This window comes from Heterodontus francisci, chromosome 1 (genome assembly GCF_036365525.1).
Source record: "Heterodontus francisci isolate sHetFra1 chromosome 1, sHetFra1.hap1, whole genome shotgun sequence".
NCBI lineage: Eukaryota > Metazoa > Chordata > Chondrichthyes > Heterodontiformes > Heterodontidae > Heterodontus > Heterodontus francisci.
Window position 1 is genome coordinate 58,379,954 of NC_090371.1, and position 17,365 is coordinate 58,397,318.

A 17,365-nucleotide genomic window follows, 5' to 3' on the forward strand; every position below is an offset into this window, starting at 1 on the left:
GCACCCATGGAAGAGTCTGTCACTCTAATATTGGCCTTTATAGCCACTCCAGGCACTGCTCCACAAACCACTGACCACCTCCAGGCGCTTACCCATTGTCTCTCGAGACAAGGAGGCCAAAGAAGAAGAAGAATTGAAGAAAGGTTGGTGGTGGTGTTGGTGGGAGGGATGTCTGGATCATGGTAGGAAGCTAGGGACTGGTGCATGATCTCTCAGATCTGGCCTCACAGTAACTATTGTTGCTCACTTCACCTGACCTCAGATGTTCATATTTTTGAGTGGAAGTTTGAGCTATTTGATTCAAAGAAAGCCTTTCTTTTCCTCCAATGTTTTGTCTTTATTTTTTCCTACTCTCCTGAAGGAGTTGACATTTGCTGGCATACAGTTCCAGGAGTATCATTAGTTTCTCACAATTGGCTAATCCTCTTGCTTGTGCTGCTGACAATCTATTTAAATATGTAGGGCAATCTATTTCTCACCAACCATATACACATTATGCAAATAGCAACCATGAACCCCAACAACTTCACCCCATCCCATAATACTGCAAAAAATCATATCATGGTCCAATGTTATCCTCGTGGATATCAACTAGTTCAGTACACAGCAGAAATCTAGGATTTTCTGGCCTGTTTAGGCAGCAGTGGCCCTTTTGGTTCCAATTTCCTCCCTTTACCCCTCCTAGCTCAGTGATAGTGGGGCTATATCCTGCCATTAGCGCTGATAGGTATTAATGTTTCTACATGATGAATGCTTAATCTATTATTTTGGGTGCCATTAACACCATTCCAAGCCATACCCTGCCCTCAGGCACTGTTCACACATCCTGGTGGCAGCTACCATGAGCTGCCATTCCAAGACAAATTGTAGCACCCTTCTACTTTGCAACTTGAGATCAACTAATTCAGGAAGAACCAGAAATCAAACACCTGTGCATCTGAGGCATATTAACAAAAAGAGTCAGGACAGGCCCATACAATGGCACTTTTAAAAAGAAAATAATTTAATTAGAAGTCTATAGATAGACTGACTTCACTGAGTTTGATAAGTGGGGAACATCAGCCAGGAGATTTCATTTCTTGAGGTAATGAAGAAGTCATTTAAATTATTGCAATAATTCATTTCTTGAGGGTACCATTTTCACAGATTTCTGGCTAGTTGGCTCTGGATGTTAATGAGTTATCCTAACATTAGGAAATTAGAAAGGAAAATATGCAATGGGAAATGTATCTAAATTTGGCATTTTAAGGGTTAAAGATACATGCTGTCGGTGCTTCACCAAGTAAGGTTTGAGTTCCGAAGAAGGGTCACTGACCCGAAACGTTAACTCTGCTTCTCTTTCCACAGATGCTGCCAGACCTGCTGAGTGAATCCAGCATTTCTTGTTTTTGTTTCAGATTTCCAGCATCCGCAGTATTTTGCTTTTATTTTAAGGTTTGTGTCATCGTTGTTTAAATTCAGTATCATTCATAGTGAAAGGAACAGCAGCAATTTATTCACAGCAATACAGTGATGACATAATGAGAAGATGCCCACAGTACATTTAAATAAAGCGACGTTTGGGAATGCACTAATTCAATTCTCTCTACCATGACAAATAGGAACATAAAAGGGGAATAAATAAACATAAAATCACATTGTAATAAAATACTTGAGGGACCATATTTTCACCAACTGGGCAGAGTATTCAATCTAAACAACTACCTTTAAAATACACAGTAATGTACTTGAGTGCATTATTCCTGAAGTATCCATTAATTATATCTTCCTAATTGCCAGTTAACCCATTAAAGCTTGGTGGCCACTATCGTCACAGTGGCAGAAGCTATTTAAGAATAACTCAGTAGAGGACAGCCAAATCTACAAGCTATTGATCCTGAAAGCTCTTTAAATGATATTTGATAATAGTCAGATGGAAAAATTATAATTTTTTTCAAACCTCTTGAACAGCTATTCAGACGAACAAAATTTTAACTATCTCCTTCACTGATGACTGCAGAGTTACAAATTGAGATGTTTAAAATCTGCCTGACCTCATTCTTCACAAATGTATCCCCATCCTACAATGAACCAAAGGCCATTCTTTTTTTTAATTATTTGTAATTAGGATGTGGGCATCGCTGACTAGGCCAGCATTTATTGCCCATCCCTAATTGCCCTCGAGAAGGTGGTGGTGAGCTGCCTTCTTGAACCGCTGCAGTCCTTGGGGTGTAGGTATACCAACAGTGCTGTTAGGAAGGGAGTTCCAGGATTTTGACCCAGCAACAGGGAAGGAATGGCGATATAGTTCCAAGTCAGGATGGTGTGTGGCTTGGAGGGGAACTTGCAGGTGGTGGTGTTCCCATGCATTTGTTGCCCTTGTCCTTCTAGATGGTAGAGGTCACGGGTTTGGAGGAAGCACTGAGGGTGGCAAGGGTGCAGAATGTACACTGGGTGGGGGACTGCAATGTCCATCACCAAGAGTGGCTCAGTAGCACCACTACTGACCAAAATGGCCAAGTCCTAAAGGGCATGGCTGCTAGACTGGGTCTGCAGCAGGTGGTGAGGGAACCAACAAGAGGGAAAAGCATAACTGACCTCGTCTTCACCAATCTGCCTGCCGCAGATGCATCTATCCATGACAGTATTGGTAGGAGTGACCACTGCACAGTCTTTGTGGAGACAAAGTCCCGTCTTCACAGTGAGGATACTCTCCATCCTGTTGTATGGCACTACAAAAGTGCTCAATGGGATAGAATTCGAACAGATCTAGCAATGCAAAACTGGGCATCCATGAGGCGCTGTGGGCCATCAGCAGCAGCAGATTTGTATTCAACCACAATCTGTAACGTCATGGCCCGGCATATACCCCACTCTACAATTACCATCAAGCCGGGGGATCAACCCTGGTTCAATGAAGAGTGCAGGAGGGCATGCCAGGAGCAGCACCAAACATACATCAAAATGAGGTGTCAATCTGGTGAAGCTGCAACCTAGGACGACTTGTATGCCAAACAGCAGAAGCAGCATGCGGCAGACAGAGCTAAGCGATCCCACAACCAATGGATCAGATCTAAGCTCTGCAGTCCTGTCCCATCTAATCATGAATGGTGGTGGACAATTAAACAACAACCTGGAGAAGGTGGCTCCACAAATATGGCTTCGCAAGGATGGGGGGTGCCCAGCACATCAGTGCAAAAGATAAGGCTGAAGCATTTGCAATAATATTCAGCCAGAGGTGCTGAGTTGATGATCCATCTCGGCCTCCTCCTAAAGACCCCGACATCACAGATGCCAGTCTTCAACAAATTCGATTCACTTCGCGTGATATCAAGAAACGACTGAAGGCACTGGATACTGCAGACTATGGGCCCTGACAACATTCCGGCAATAGTAGTGAAGATCTGTGCTGCAGAATTGGCCATGGCCCTAGCCAAGCTGTTCCAGTACCGCTATAACACTGGCATCTACCCAACAATGTGGGAAAATTGCCCGGGTATGTCCTGTACACAAAAAGCAGGAGAAATTCAACCCGGCCAATTACCGTCCTATCAGTCTACTCCCGATCATCAAAGTGATGGAAGGTGTCATCAACAGTGTTACCAAGCGGCACTTGCTTAGCAATAACCTGCTCAAGGACCCTCAGTTTGGGTTCCTCCAGGGCCACTCAGCTCCAGACCTAATTACAGCCTTGGTTCAAACATTCACGAATGTAAACCTAGCTTTCTGGAAGTGCACATCCACTTATGAATATGAGGACTTATGAATAGAGCATGATGACATCACTATAGAGGATACAAGTAATATCCCAGAATTAGCTGCTAGTCAGGAAATGGAAGGGAGGGAGGAACTCAAGAAGATTACAATCACCAGGGAAGTGGTACTGAACAAATTGTTGGAGCTGCGGAACTGTCGGAACTTCATCCTAGGGTCTTGAAAGAAGTGAGTATCGAGATAGGTGATGCGTTAGTTGTAATTTTCCAAAATTCCCTAGATTCGGGGAAGGTTCTGCTAGACTAGAAAATAGCGAATGTAATGCCCTTATTCAAAAAGGGAGGGAGACAGAAAGCAGGAAACTACAAGCTTAACATCTGTCTTAGGGAAAATGTCAGAAGCTATTATTAAAGATGTTATAGCTGGGCATTTAGAAAAGTTCAAGGTAATCAAGCAGAGTCAACATGGTTTTGCTAAAGGGAAATCATGTTTAACCCATTTATTGGAGTTCTTTGAGGGAGTTACATGCGCAGTAGATGAAGGAGAACCAGTGGATGTATTGTACTTAGATTTCCAGAAGGCATTTGACAAAGTGCCATAACAAAGGCTATTGCAAAAAATAAAAGCTCATGGTGTAGGGGTAACATATTGGCATGGATAGAAGATTGGCTAGCTAACAGGAAACAGAGAGTAGGCATAAATGGGTCATTTTCTGGTTGGCAAGATGTAACAAGTGCTGTGCGACAGGGATCTGTGCTGGAGCCTCACCTTTTTACAATTTATTTCAATGCCTTAGATGAAGGGACCAAAGGTATGGTTGCTAAATTTGCTGATGACACAAAGATAGGTAGGAATGTAGGTTGTGAAGGAGGCTACAAAAGGATATAGATAAGTTAAGGAAAAAAACATACTTGACCTTGTCCTCACCTATCTGCCTGTTGCAGATGCTTCTGTCCATGACTGTATTGGTAGGAGTGACCACTGCACAGTCCTTGTGGAGACGAAGTCCCACCTTCACATTGAGGATACCGTCCATCGTGTTGTGTGGCACTATCACCGTGCTAAATGGGATAGATTTTGTACAGATCTAGCAATGCAAAACTGGGCATCCATGAGGCGCTGTGGGCCATCAGCAGCAGCAGAATTGTACTCAACCACAATCTGTAACCTCATGGCCCGGCATATCCCCCACTCTACCATTACCATCAAGCCAGGAGACCAACCCTGGTTCAATGAAGAGTGTAGGAGGGCATGCCAGGAGCAGCACCAGGCATACCTCAAAATGAGGGCAGCACAGTGGCGCAGTGGTAGGGCGGCACAGTGGCGCAGTGGTTAGCACCGCAGCCTCACAGCTCCAGCGACCCGGGTTCAATTCTGGGTACTGCCTGTGTGGAGTTTGCAAGTTCTCCCTGTGTCTGCGTGGGTTTTCTCCGGGTGCTCCGGTTTCCTCCCACAGCCAAATGACTTGCAGGTTGATAGGTTAATTGGCCATTATAAATTGTCCCTAGTATAGGTAGGTGGTAGGGAAATATAGGGATAGGTGGCGATGTAGTAGAAATATGGGATTAGTGTAGGATTAGTATAAATGGGTGGTTGAAACTCGGCACAGACTCGGTGGGCCGAAGGGCCTGTTTCAGTGCTGTATCTCTAAACTAAACTAACCTGGTGAAGCTACAACACAGGACTATCTGCGTGCCAAACTGCGTAAGCAGCATGCGATAGACAGAGCTAAGCGATCCCATAGCCAACGGATCAGATCTAAGCTCTGCAGTCCTGCCACATCCAGCTGTGAATGATGGTGGACAATTAAACAACTAACTGGAGGAGGTGGCTCCACAAATATCCCCATCCTCAATGATGGGGGAGCCCAGCACATCAGTGCGAAAGATAAGGCTAAAGCATTTGCAACAATCTTCAGCCAGAAGTGTCGAGTTGATGACCCATCCCGGCCTCCTCCTGAAGTCCCCAGCATCACAAATGCCAGACTTCAGCCAATTCGATTCACTCCGCATGATATCAAGAAACGACTGAAGGCACTGGATACTGCAAAAGCTATGGGCCCTGACAATATTCCAGCAATAGTACTGAAGACCTGTGCTCCAGAACTTGACGCGCCCCGAGCCAAGCTGTTCCAGTACAGCTACAACACTGGCATCTACCCTGCAATATGGAAAATTGCCCAAGTATGTCCTGTACACAAAAAGCAGGACAAATCCAACCCGGCCAATTACCGCCCATCAGCCTACTCTCTATCATCAGTAAAGTGATGGAAGGTGTCATCAACAGTGCCATCAAGCAGCACTTGCTTAGCAATAACTTGCTCAGTGATGCTCAGTTTGGGTTCCGCCAGGGCCACTCAGCTCCTGACCTCATTACAGCCTTGGTTCAAACATGGACAAAAGGGCTGAACTCAAGAGGTGAGGTGAGAGTGACTGCCTTGACATCAAGGCAGCATTTGACCGAGTATGGCATCAAGGAGCCCTAGCAAAACTGAGGTTAATGAGAATCAGGGGGAAAACCCTCCGCTGGCAGGAGTCATACCTAGCGCAAAGGAAGATGGTTGTGGTTGTTGGAGGTCAATCATCTGAGCTCCAGGACATCACTGCAGGAGTTCCTCAGGGTAGTGTCCTAGGCCCAACCATCTTCAGCTGCTTCATCAATGACCTTCCTTCAATCATAAGGTCAGAAGTGGGGATGTTCACAGATGATTGCACAATGTTCAGCACCATTCGTGACTCCTCAGATACTGAAGCAGTCAGTGTAGAAATGCAGCAAGACCTGGACAATATTTAGGCTTGGGCTGACAAGTAACATTCGCGCCACACAAGTGCCAGGCAATGACCATCTCCAACAAGAGAGAATCTAACCATCTCCCCTTGACATTTAACAGCATTACCATCGCTGAATCCTCCACTATCAACATCCTAGGGGCTACCATTGACCAGAAACTGAACTGGAGTAGCCATATAAATACCGTGGCTACAAGAGCAGGTCAGAGGCTAGGAATCCTGAGACGAGTAACTCACCTCCTGACTCCCCAAAGCCTGTCCACCATCTACAAGGCACAAGTCAGGAGTGTGATGGAATACTCTCCACTTACCTGGATGGGTGCAGCTCCAACAACACTCAAGAAGCTTGACACCATCCAGGGCAAAGCAGCCCGCTTGATTGGCACCCCATCTACAAACATTCACTCCCTCCACCACTGACGCACAGTGGCAGCAGTGTGTACTATCTACAAGATGCACTGCAGCAATGCACCAAGGCTCCTTAGACAACATCTTCCAAACCCGCGACCTCTACCAACTAGAAGGACAAGGGCAGCAAATACATGGGAACAACACCACCTGTAAGTTCCCCTCCAAGTCACACACCATCCTGACTTGGAACTATATCACCGTTCCTTCACTGTTGCTGGGTCAAAATCCTGGAACTCCCGTCCTGGAACACCTACCCCAAATGGACTGCAGCGGTTCAAGAAGGCAGCTCACCACCACCTTCTCAAGGGCAATTAGGGATGGGCAATAAATGCTGGCCTGGCCAGCGCTGCCCACATCCCATGAATGAATAAAAAAAAAGTTGGGAGTGGGCAAAAATCCAGCAGATGGAGTCTAATGTGGTAAAATGCAAAGTTATGCATTTTGACAGGAAGGATAACAAAGAAGCATATTATCTAAATGGTGAGAGATTGTGGAGCTCTGAGATGCAGTGTGATCTGGATGTCCTAGTGCATGAATCACAAAAGGTTAGTATGCAGGTACAGCACGTAATTAGGAAAGCTAATAGTATGTTATCCTTTATCATGAGGGGAATTGAATACAAAAGTAGGAAGGTTATGCTTCTGCTATACAGGGTATTGGTGAGACCACATCTGGAATACAGTGGACGGCATTGGTCTCCTTATTTAAGGAAGGATGTAAATGCTTTGGAAGCAGTTCAAAGGTTTACCAGACTGATACCTGGAATGGGTGGGCAATCTGATGAGGAAAGATTGGACTGGCTGGGCTTATATCTGCTGAATTTAGAAGACTAAGAGGCGACTTGATTGAAACATACAAGATCCTGAGAGAAAATGATGTTTTCCCTTGTGGGAGAATCTAGAACCAGGGGTCACTGTTTAAAAATAAAGGGACAGATGAGGAGAAATTTTTTCTCTCAGAGGGTAGTGAGTCTTTGGAACTCTGTTCCTCAAAAGGTGTGGGAGCAGAGTCTTTGAATATGTATAAGGCAGAGGTAGATAGATTCTTGGTAAGCAAGGGGGTGGAAGGTTATCAGGGGTAGGTGGTAATCTGGAGAAATCAGTTCAGCTATGAACTTATTGAATGGCAGAGCAGGGTCAAGGGGCCGAGTGGCCTACTCCTGCTCCTAATTCATATGTTCATATGTAGGACCACAGGAGTGAATGGTAGTCGCCATCTGGACTCCAAAATATGTAATTACTGGTGTTGCTGAAAAAACAAACAAGAAAGGCGGTTATAGAAACCAACATCCTGGACTAGTTACAGATTATCAGAAGAGAGACACATAGGTCTATGACAAGTTTGAAGTGTATTTTGATTAATGACTGACAATAAAAGTGTGCAGGAGCACTAAACTACTTTTCATTGACTTTACTGCAGTGGTATCAAGAAAACAAAGGGGTGATACAGGTGCTGGCTATCCTGAGACAAGCAGCACTCCTTCACAATAAGTATCGAATGTACAAAGACGTACAAAAAAGAAAGCACCAATGGAGAATTCCTTAAGCCCTGCCACCCCAATGTTAACATTTCTGATGCAGCTAACATTGTCCTCGAGTCTAATTAACAGTGCCAAAGGACCATCCTGCCCTTCCATGATGGCAGCAGCAAACCCTCAGAACAAGAGCAAAGCAGAGTCAGAGTGTCCCCATCTGTGATCCATGAAAAGCCCAACACACATCCACAAAGTCTGAAGCAGGACTGACACATTTCAAACTACCCAACCAGATGAAGAGGTATAACCTGAGTCTATGCCACCTTCCTTCCCCCAATCACCTTAATGAACCTTGACTCCATTCTTACTTGGCCAGAGTACCAACACTTCCACTGAAATAGGAATTCAGGAACACCCCCAGTACTATTAACACTTGTCACCTTTAGAGGGGCAACTGATCCTTCACCATTATTCATCCATTGTTCATGTGTCATCTTTCTCATAACTGTCTGCTCATGTACAAAAGTATTTTACAAGACAGTGAACAGATCAGTCAGGTGAAATGTTTAATGCATTAGCTGTGGTTCTGGTAAAGAACACGTCATCAGAAACTTCAGGTAGTGGGCTGAATTTTACTGACTCCCTGATGTCGAGAGTCATGGCGGGGCAGGGGGCGGTTCATGGAAAATGCCTCTGGGAGCTTCACCCAATGATAATGAAGAAACCTTAATAAATGTCTAATTCAGGATGATGTGATTGAGGCATTCATGGTCCCACAACATATCTACTTATGTTTAGTGATAAAGAATTCCAGTGGTGGGAGGTACTGTGCAAGTAGCTTTGGTGAGATACTGTGGTGCATCCTATAAATAATGCATATTGCACCCAGTGTACTAGTAAAGTTGGTGATGCAGTTTTATAAACTCCAACAATGTCGCTCTCCTGAAGTGCCAGTGGCTTATGTTCTCAGTTTAGAGATTAGCCATCAATGACTCGCACCTAAATTATTAACCTATCTTTCCCTTTCACATACTGATCAACCTGTTTTGAGTTTTCATCCTTTTCCATGCGCAATTCTACCCCCCAACAATGTCTATGGGCTGGAGTTTACAAGACAGTGAATAAATCAGTCAGGTAAAATGTTTAATGCATTAGCTGTGGTTCTGGTAAAGAACGCAGCTGACTTTAAAAACAAACTCGTACTATGAAAGTTGCTGTTTCAGTATACAAGTGGGTAGTAGGAGGCAGGGTTCCCAGTGCCATGCCAAAAAAAAGCAAGGGGAACCCCACTTCTGTCTTTTTGCAGCCCCCCCGAAGCTTTCCTCCAGTCTTTTTAAATCAAAGAATCACTACCTGGGATCCCCGTCCCTTTAACGATGAGGATCCCACCTCCATGAGCTGCCAGCCAATCAGAAGGCCAGCAGCTCAGCAGTATCAGCAGCGCCACCAGGTGTGGAAGGCCAGATAGTCCTGGTGAGAGGGGGGTTGGTTGTGTAATTCAATGGGAGGGTGGATCCCAGGGGGAAAAGTTCCCGTTGGGGATCCTCAGTGGGCCTCATATTGACTACAAAGTAGGGACCTGACCTCCCCCCCCCACCCCCCAAGCTCACAGGGAGGGTACCTCATCTTGCAAGGCAGCCTCCCCCCCCCACCCACAACCGTGGCAGTAGGAAGAGGCCCTTATTAGGCCATTTAAGGGCCTCCTTTGGCCTCTGGGCGGGAAGGCTGTTGTCAGCCTATTCCGCCCCCGGGAAGATCGCTCAGTGACGGGGGAAGCGATGGGCACGCTGCCCACCACCCCCCGTTGCGATACCCCCTGCCCCCCACCTCTGACCCCAACTCAGAGAGTCGCACAAAATCCAGTACTATAATTATGCGTTAGGCATACACGAACAATCATAGTGAGACTCCTTTTCCATTATTATGTAATGTTATTTTTTTAAAAAAACCTTATATATTGCCTTTTCAGAACATCCTAAAGTGTTTTACATTCAAATTATTTTCAAAATGCAGAAAGTTATGCAAAAGGTCCAAAAACATCAAATAGACTATGTTGCACATTTCACAAACTCAGGATGTTCCAAAGCAGTTTTTGGCCAATTAATACTTTAAGTATAGTCACTGTTATAATATAGGAAAAGAAGCACCTAATTTGCACACAGGAAAGTCCCATAAACAGTAATGGCAATGATTAGATAATCTGTCTTTTAATGATGTTGCTTGAAGAATAAATATCAGCCAGGAAACAGTTAAAAACTACCCAGCTCTTTCTCAAATAGTGCCAAGGTATCTTTTAACATCCACCTTTTTTTTTTATTCTTTCATGCGATGTGGGCGTTGCAGGCTAGGCCAGCATTTATTGCCCATCCCTAATTGCCCTCGAGAAGGTGGCGGTGAGCTGCCTTCTTGAACCGTTGCAGTCCACGTGGGGTAGGTACACCAACAGTGCTGTTCGGGAGTACCAGAATTTTGACCTAGCGACAGTGAAGGAACAGTTCCAAGTCAGGATGGTGTGCGGCTTGGAGGGGAACTTGCAGGTGATGGTGTTCCCATGCATCTGCTGCCCTTGTCCTTCTAGAGGGTAGAAGTCCTGGGTTTGGAAGGTGCTGTTGAAGGAGCCTTAGTGAGTTGCTACAGTGCATCTTGTAGATGGTACACACTTCTGCCACTATGTGTCAGTGATGAAGGGATTGAATGTTGAATGTGGTGGATAGGGTGCCAATCCAGCAGGCTGCTTTGACCTGGATGATGTTGAGCTTGAGTGTTGGCAGCAGACTTGGTTTAATGTCACATTTGAAAAGCACAACACGTCTTCATTATTTCACTTGTGTTAGCCTAAATTTTGTGCTGACATCCTGTAATGAGACTCAAAGCAACAACACTTTGATTCAGAAGTAAGAGTACTACAAACTGAAGCAAGCTGACACTTTAACCTTGTTTGTAGGATTTAAAAAAAAACCCTTTTCCAATAAATACACAACTACCACAAACATGTTCTGAAATAAACCACCAACAGTGCTTCTGTATATCATTCTGATAAAGTACAAGGTATCTTTTATTCAGTCGATCAGGTGACATTCTTTCCACACAAGCACTGTCACAAAATTCCATCAAAAGAATGGTGACTACTTAACAGCAGTACATAATTCAATGTTTGCAATTTAATTATTGATAAATACACCATTCTCCTTAAAAACAAGGGTTTCAGATAAAACATATTTCAATATGTAACTATGTTTCCGTAACTATGTTTCCAAAACCACGTTAAAACTATAGTTAGCACCTTTTCTCCATTTTGTTCCTTCCATTTTCAATTTTAAGCTCCGCATAAACAATTAATACCAGTGACAGATGTACCAGAAATTTACTTATAACTTAATAACAAATTTGCATGTTGAGATCATAAATCATCTCTGGTAACACAGCACAAGAACTTTGCTTTAAGCCATTATTTCCATATAGTTATTTTTAAGATTATGTGGCACTGACTGTCTAGTAACTGCCATATGAAGGATAACCATGGAAATAACTAAGTGAACACGTGGTATTTATTCAAAATAAAGGGTTCCAAGGCAATAAGAAGGACCCTAGACTGCCATTTGATCATCTAGACCAACTTGCTCATCATCAGGTAACTTGTTACAGTTCACAAGATTGGAAATTTTTAATTTTGCATTGCTGTCCTTACCACTGTAATGTGTGTTCTGATGGTTTTTCCTGTGTTATTTGGAGCATTCATTAGTTCTCAATAATGCAAGACAAAAGGATATTTGATTTATGTATTGAATCTTTGATGGTAAAGTAGATCAAATGATACTTGTGTTACCAAGTTTCTATTAACAATGGTTTATAGATATAAAAATAAACAATGGTGAATTTATAGTAAGAGTTCAACCATGTAATGCATAGTCCAGCGCTGTAAACAATGGGTAAAACTAGGAGTGGAGGAAGCTGGGTTTGAGGGGAGGAGTGCTGGGGAGAAGAAAAGAGCCCGAAAGAAATGTGAAACGCTCCATCAAAAAAAAATATGGAAGTGCGTGGACTCAAACACAGATAAAGATCCTTTCCTGCTCAAACAACATTCATGGGCTCCAGAATTAACAGCAGTTTCAGAACTCAAAATTAATTCATATAAAATGGATTACCAAAAATTTCAAAGGTTTTTGCTCAAGTCCACCATTACATTTTTCCAGAGTTCAAGTCAAAAGATTCACTCACTTTGGTCAATTTGGAGAAACTTAAATAACCTGCTTTTATAGCCCCAGTAGCTCTCGATCTCCCACTTCAATTCAGTGTTATCGCTTGGCCGAGTGAACTACAACCTCAGTTTTCTTTCATGTAGTTTCCTGAACTAGTGTTTTTTCTAAATGCTGAAATAAAGCCCAAGTGCATTTCTGTCCACAACAATAATTTAAAATAACTTACAAATTGCACTTTGTAAATGATTCTAAATTGCCTAGTTCAGATTGTACAGAAATAGAAAAGATCTTTTATGAGCAAACCTGTTACATTACAGCAACATGAGCAGGAAATGGCATCTACATCATTCACCGCAGAACCAACATCTCTCTTTTCATAAAAGCACAATACTGCGGATGCTGGAAATCTGAAATAAAAACAAGAAATGCTGGAACCACTCAGCAGGTCTGGCAGCATCTGTGGAAAGAGAAGCAGAGTTAACGTTGCGGGTCAGTGACCCAAAACGTTAACTCTGCTTCTCTTTCCACAGATGCTGCCAGACCTGCTGAGTGGTTCCAGCATTTCTTGCTTTTATCTCTCTTTTCATCTGGTTTATACTTTTTAATTTTATCAGATAATCGCCTCTTTCAAAAAGATATACAAACAATTGGCACTAAAATCAGTTAAAACTTTTGACTAGAAAAAAAAACTGCATCAACAGAAACTGTTTCTTAAGGAAGCTCCAAAAAACTTATGATGGATGTATACAAAAAAAACTGACATTCTCTAGAAAATTAGGGTAAACTTTCAGGTCAACTAACCTGAAACGTTAACTCTGCTTCTCTCTCCACAGATGCTGCCAGTATTTCCAGCACTTTCGGTTTTTATTTCAGATTTCCAGCATCCGCAGTATTTTGCTTTTATTTTAGGGTAAACTTTCTTTCCTTCATTTCTTTTAAAATCAGAAATTGCACTTACTAATGCTGCCATTGGAAAATTTAATGCAACTGAATAAATCAAGCAAATTAAGCATTATTTTCAACATTTGGAAGTCATTGATGAAGTAATGGAGAGGATTAATGAGGTTAGTGTAGTTGATGTGCAAATGAACTTCCAAAAGTTGTTTGGTAAAAGTGCCACATAATAGACTCACTAGCAAAAATGAAATCAATGGGATTAAAGTGGCAATGTAAATATGAAACTGGCTAAGAGACAGAAAGCAGAGTAGTGATGAACAGTGCTTTTCAGACTGAAGGATGGTGACCGCCCCAGGAGTCAGTATTGGGACCACTACTCTTTTCGATATATAGTAATGACTTTTTAAAATTCGTTTGTGGGCATTGCTGGCTAAGCCAGCATTTGTTGCCCATCCCTAATTACCCTTGAGCTGAGTGGCTTGCTAGGCCATTTCAGAGGGCATTTAAGAGTCAACCACATTGCTGTGGGTCTGGAGTCAAGTGTAGGCCAGACCAGGTAAGGACAGCAGATTTCCTTTCCCAAAGGACATTAGTGAACCAGATGGGTTTTTACAACCATCGACAATGGTTTCATGGTCACCATTAGACTAGCTTTTAATTCCCTGGAATTGAGTATACAGGGCATAATTTCAAACTTTGTAGATGATACAAACCTCAAGTGTAGTCAGGAGGATAGTAGTCTTCAAGAGGTCATAGACTGATTGGTGAAATGGGAAGATACATGGTAGCAACTTTCCCTGTAAGCTGTGCACCAGCCCGAAGTTCCCGCACAGACCAAGCACAAGTCAGCCTCTAAGTTGCTGCTGTGCATGGCCACAAAGAAAAATTTAAAGCGCCCTCGCAGTTAAAGTAATAGAATATCCAAAAAAAAAATTAAGAGTGAACATTGCATGGCAGATGAAATTTGATAAAATGTGAAGTGATTCAATATTGAAAGAAAGATTGAGAAACAATGAAAACTAACTGAAGGGGGCGGCGGGGGGGGGCAGGAATAGAGAGACCTGGAGATTCACACACACAAATCTTTAAAAGGTGGGCAGGACAAGTTGATAAGGCAAATGGGCCAAGATGCAAGGCCAATGAGGGCATCCATTTTGCCCTACCATTCACTATTTCACATAGTACATAAATAGTACGCTTCTCATCTTGTTTGCAAGCAAATGACAAAGCACATCATAGTGAGAACAGACTATAGTCAAAGGGTGATCAATTACAGAAAAATAAAAAAACAAAACTTGTCATTTCTTGGAAAGGAATTTTCATAATATCTAAAAGGCAAAGTACATTATTCCAAAAAGAGAGAGATTGGATGAATAGAATGGTTCTGACTGGACACACAGCAACAAGCTTAACAGGGTGCAGTGTTAGCTGGTAAATTTCCAATCATACCCTGCTGCCTGCTGGAGGTCCTCAAGGCTTGGCTCTAACAAACCGCACCTAATCTCTTGGAACTATGTGCCATAAGGAAAATGTGCGCGCTCTTTAATGGCTGAGCAGTAATTCTACAAGTAAGTGTCTCAGTAATCTAGAGACTCAAAACATGGTAAATGAGTTTCCATGTGTTTTATATACCTGGCTGATTTAAAAAAGAACTAATCTTAACTTTTAAAATGTGTTTTAACCTCACTCCCCTCCACCCAGTCATCCCCAAAAAATGTCAACAGTTTCGATATTCTACTTTGGTCAGTTGATAGGGGGCGGGCATGGTACACTTTTTGACCCTTTTATTAATTTAAAACTCCTATTTTAGCATTTAATTTCTGATGATTACAGGAGGTTTCAATTTAATTTAGTTGCAAACAATTTTGAAATGGCTGAGGTTTCCCAAGCATGCTGCCCCACAAGACTCTGGACTCAAATGGAATAAGCCAGAAATGCAAATTAACATGTCAAAGTTATCTTGAGCAAAAATGAAGTATATGATTAAGAGGTTCATTCATATATATGTGGGTTTATTAAAACAATAATTTCTACCAAAGTAAAGATGAATCATGCTCAAAAACCTATGCATATCATACACACACAAATCATTTGAAAGCTACTTTTTTTTTAAATTCTTCTGCCCTCCTTGCACACCTTCATTAAAAAAAGGGAAGAAACCAAGAAAAGATGCTAAGAAACTGGTGGAAATTAAGCATCCTTATCTATGCATAATGCTTTGAGAATAGTGCAGGCTGACACATTCATAACCTCTTTATAAAATGTCTGCTTATTACTGCAATAAAGGATGCAGCTTCAAAAGTGAAGATAATCTTTAGAGTTGAGCTTATTTTTAAACTCAGCATAGATGCTATTTCGGATTTCATCAAGGCAGAAGACAACCAACCAACCAAGATGACCATTTGATTGACCATTTTGTGAAGAGCAGAAAATTTCAGGACACAAGTGCCAATTCAGAGATTCTGTTTAGCAAAAAATGCCTTGGTCTCTCCACATATTGGATTAACACAAAGTGGACAACGTAGACTCAACTGCTTGGAAGAAGTTTCCGCTGATTTTAAATGAGTATTTACCAAATCTGCAAGAGCCTAGAAAAGAAGAAATGGTAATTAGTACAAACAAGCACTTTCACTCAAAGAATCATCAGTATCAATCAATAAGAACATATTTACTACCAAGTAAATGAATGAGGTACACGTCAGCCATGAGTGGTGGTGTACAATTCAATTGCTGATGACGACCCCGGTTTTAGGTTGCTATATATAATCGTAGTCTGTCCCACTTAACATGGCCATAGTGTCACACTTTATTAGCCTGTGGGACAACTCTTCCAACCAGGGCACCAGACGCCAAAGGTTAGTGGGGAGGACTCTACAAGACTAACTGGGCTAACACTGCCCCAAACACTCCTCCCAAGTGAAACAGCAATATACTTGTATTTCTTTCAATTTCGTACACTATATTTATTTATTTAGAGATACAGCACTGAAACAGGCCCTTCAGCCCACAGAGTCTGTGCCGACCATCAACCAGCCTTTTATACTAATCCTACATTAATCCCATATTCCTACCACATTCCCACAATTCCCCTACCACCTACCTATACTAGGGGCAATTTATAATGGCCAATTTTACCTATCGACCTGCAAGTCTTTGGCTGTGGGAGGAAACCGGAGCACCCGGCGAAAACCCACGCAGACACAGGGAGAACTTGCAAACTCCGCACAGGCAGTACCCAGAATCGAACCCGGGTCGCTGGAGCTGTGAGGCTGCGGTGCTAACCACTGCGCCGCCTAGATGTGGTCTCCTCTACACTGGGGAGACCAAATGCAGACTGGGTGACCGCTTTGCAGAACACCTCTGTTCAGTTCGCAAGTGTGACACCATGCTTTCAGTCGTCTTGTCATTTTAATTCTTCACCTTGCTCCCACTCTGACCTTTCCATAATCTGCCTGCTACAGTGTTCCAATGAAGTTTAAGGTAAGCTCGAGGAACAGCAGCTCCTCTTTTGACTGGGCACTTTACAGCAGATTCAACATTAAGTTCAATAATTTTAGATCATAACCTCCGCCCCCATTTTGTTCCTTTTTTTTGCTGGTTTGGCTTTTTCTCATTTCTTTCTGAATTACTTTGTGTTTGGACGGCTGCTGTCCTGCTATTCACACCAAAAAAAGACCCTCCTCTAGACACATCTTTTGTTTCTTTATTTGTTCCATTACCACGCCCTTTGGATTTGCACTATGAAACCTTAGTCTTAGCCAGAGCAGCAGTTGAAATGCTGCACTGATCTCACAATCAGTATCCCTGGACTAACAGAAGGGAAAATTTGCCTCTCTGACAACTATCGCCTCTGCTGGAAAGAAACAGCTTGAATTTACATAGTGCTTTCACAACCACAGAAT

The 17,365-nt window shown here is 42.7% G+C and overlaps 2 protein-coding genes across 3 annotated transcripts in view; one reads left to right on the plus strand and one right to left on the minus strand.

Moving 5' to 3' along the window:
- Positions 1-17,365, plus strand: part of onecut2 (one cut homeobox 2) — a 193,709-nt gene that overhangs the window by 64,101 nt on the left and 112,243 nt on the right. The window lies entirely within an intron of this gene.
- Positions 11,396-17,365, minus strand: part of fech (ferrochelatase) — a 77,685-nt gene continuing 71,715 nt past the window's right edge. For both annotated transcript variants that reach the window (XM_068030960.1, XM_068030969.1), the window contains exon 11: positions 11,396-16,051. In XM_068030960.1, coding sequence (XP_067887061.1) covers positions 15,917-16,051 — 135 coding nt within the window. In that variant the 3' untranslated portion in view covers positions 11,396-15,916. The remainder of the gene's footprint in view (positions 16,052-17,365) is intronic.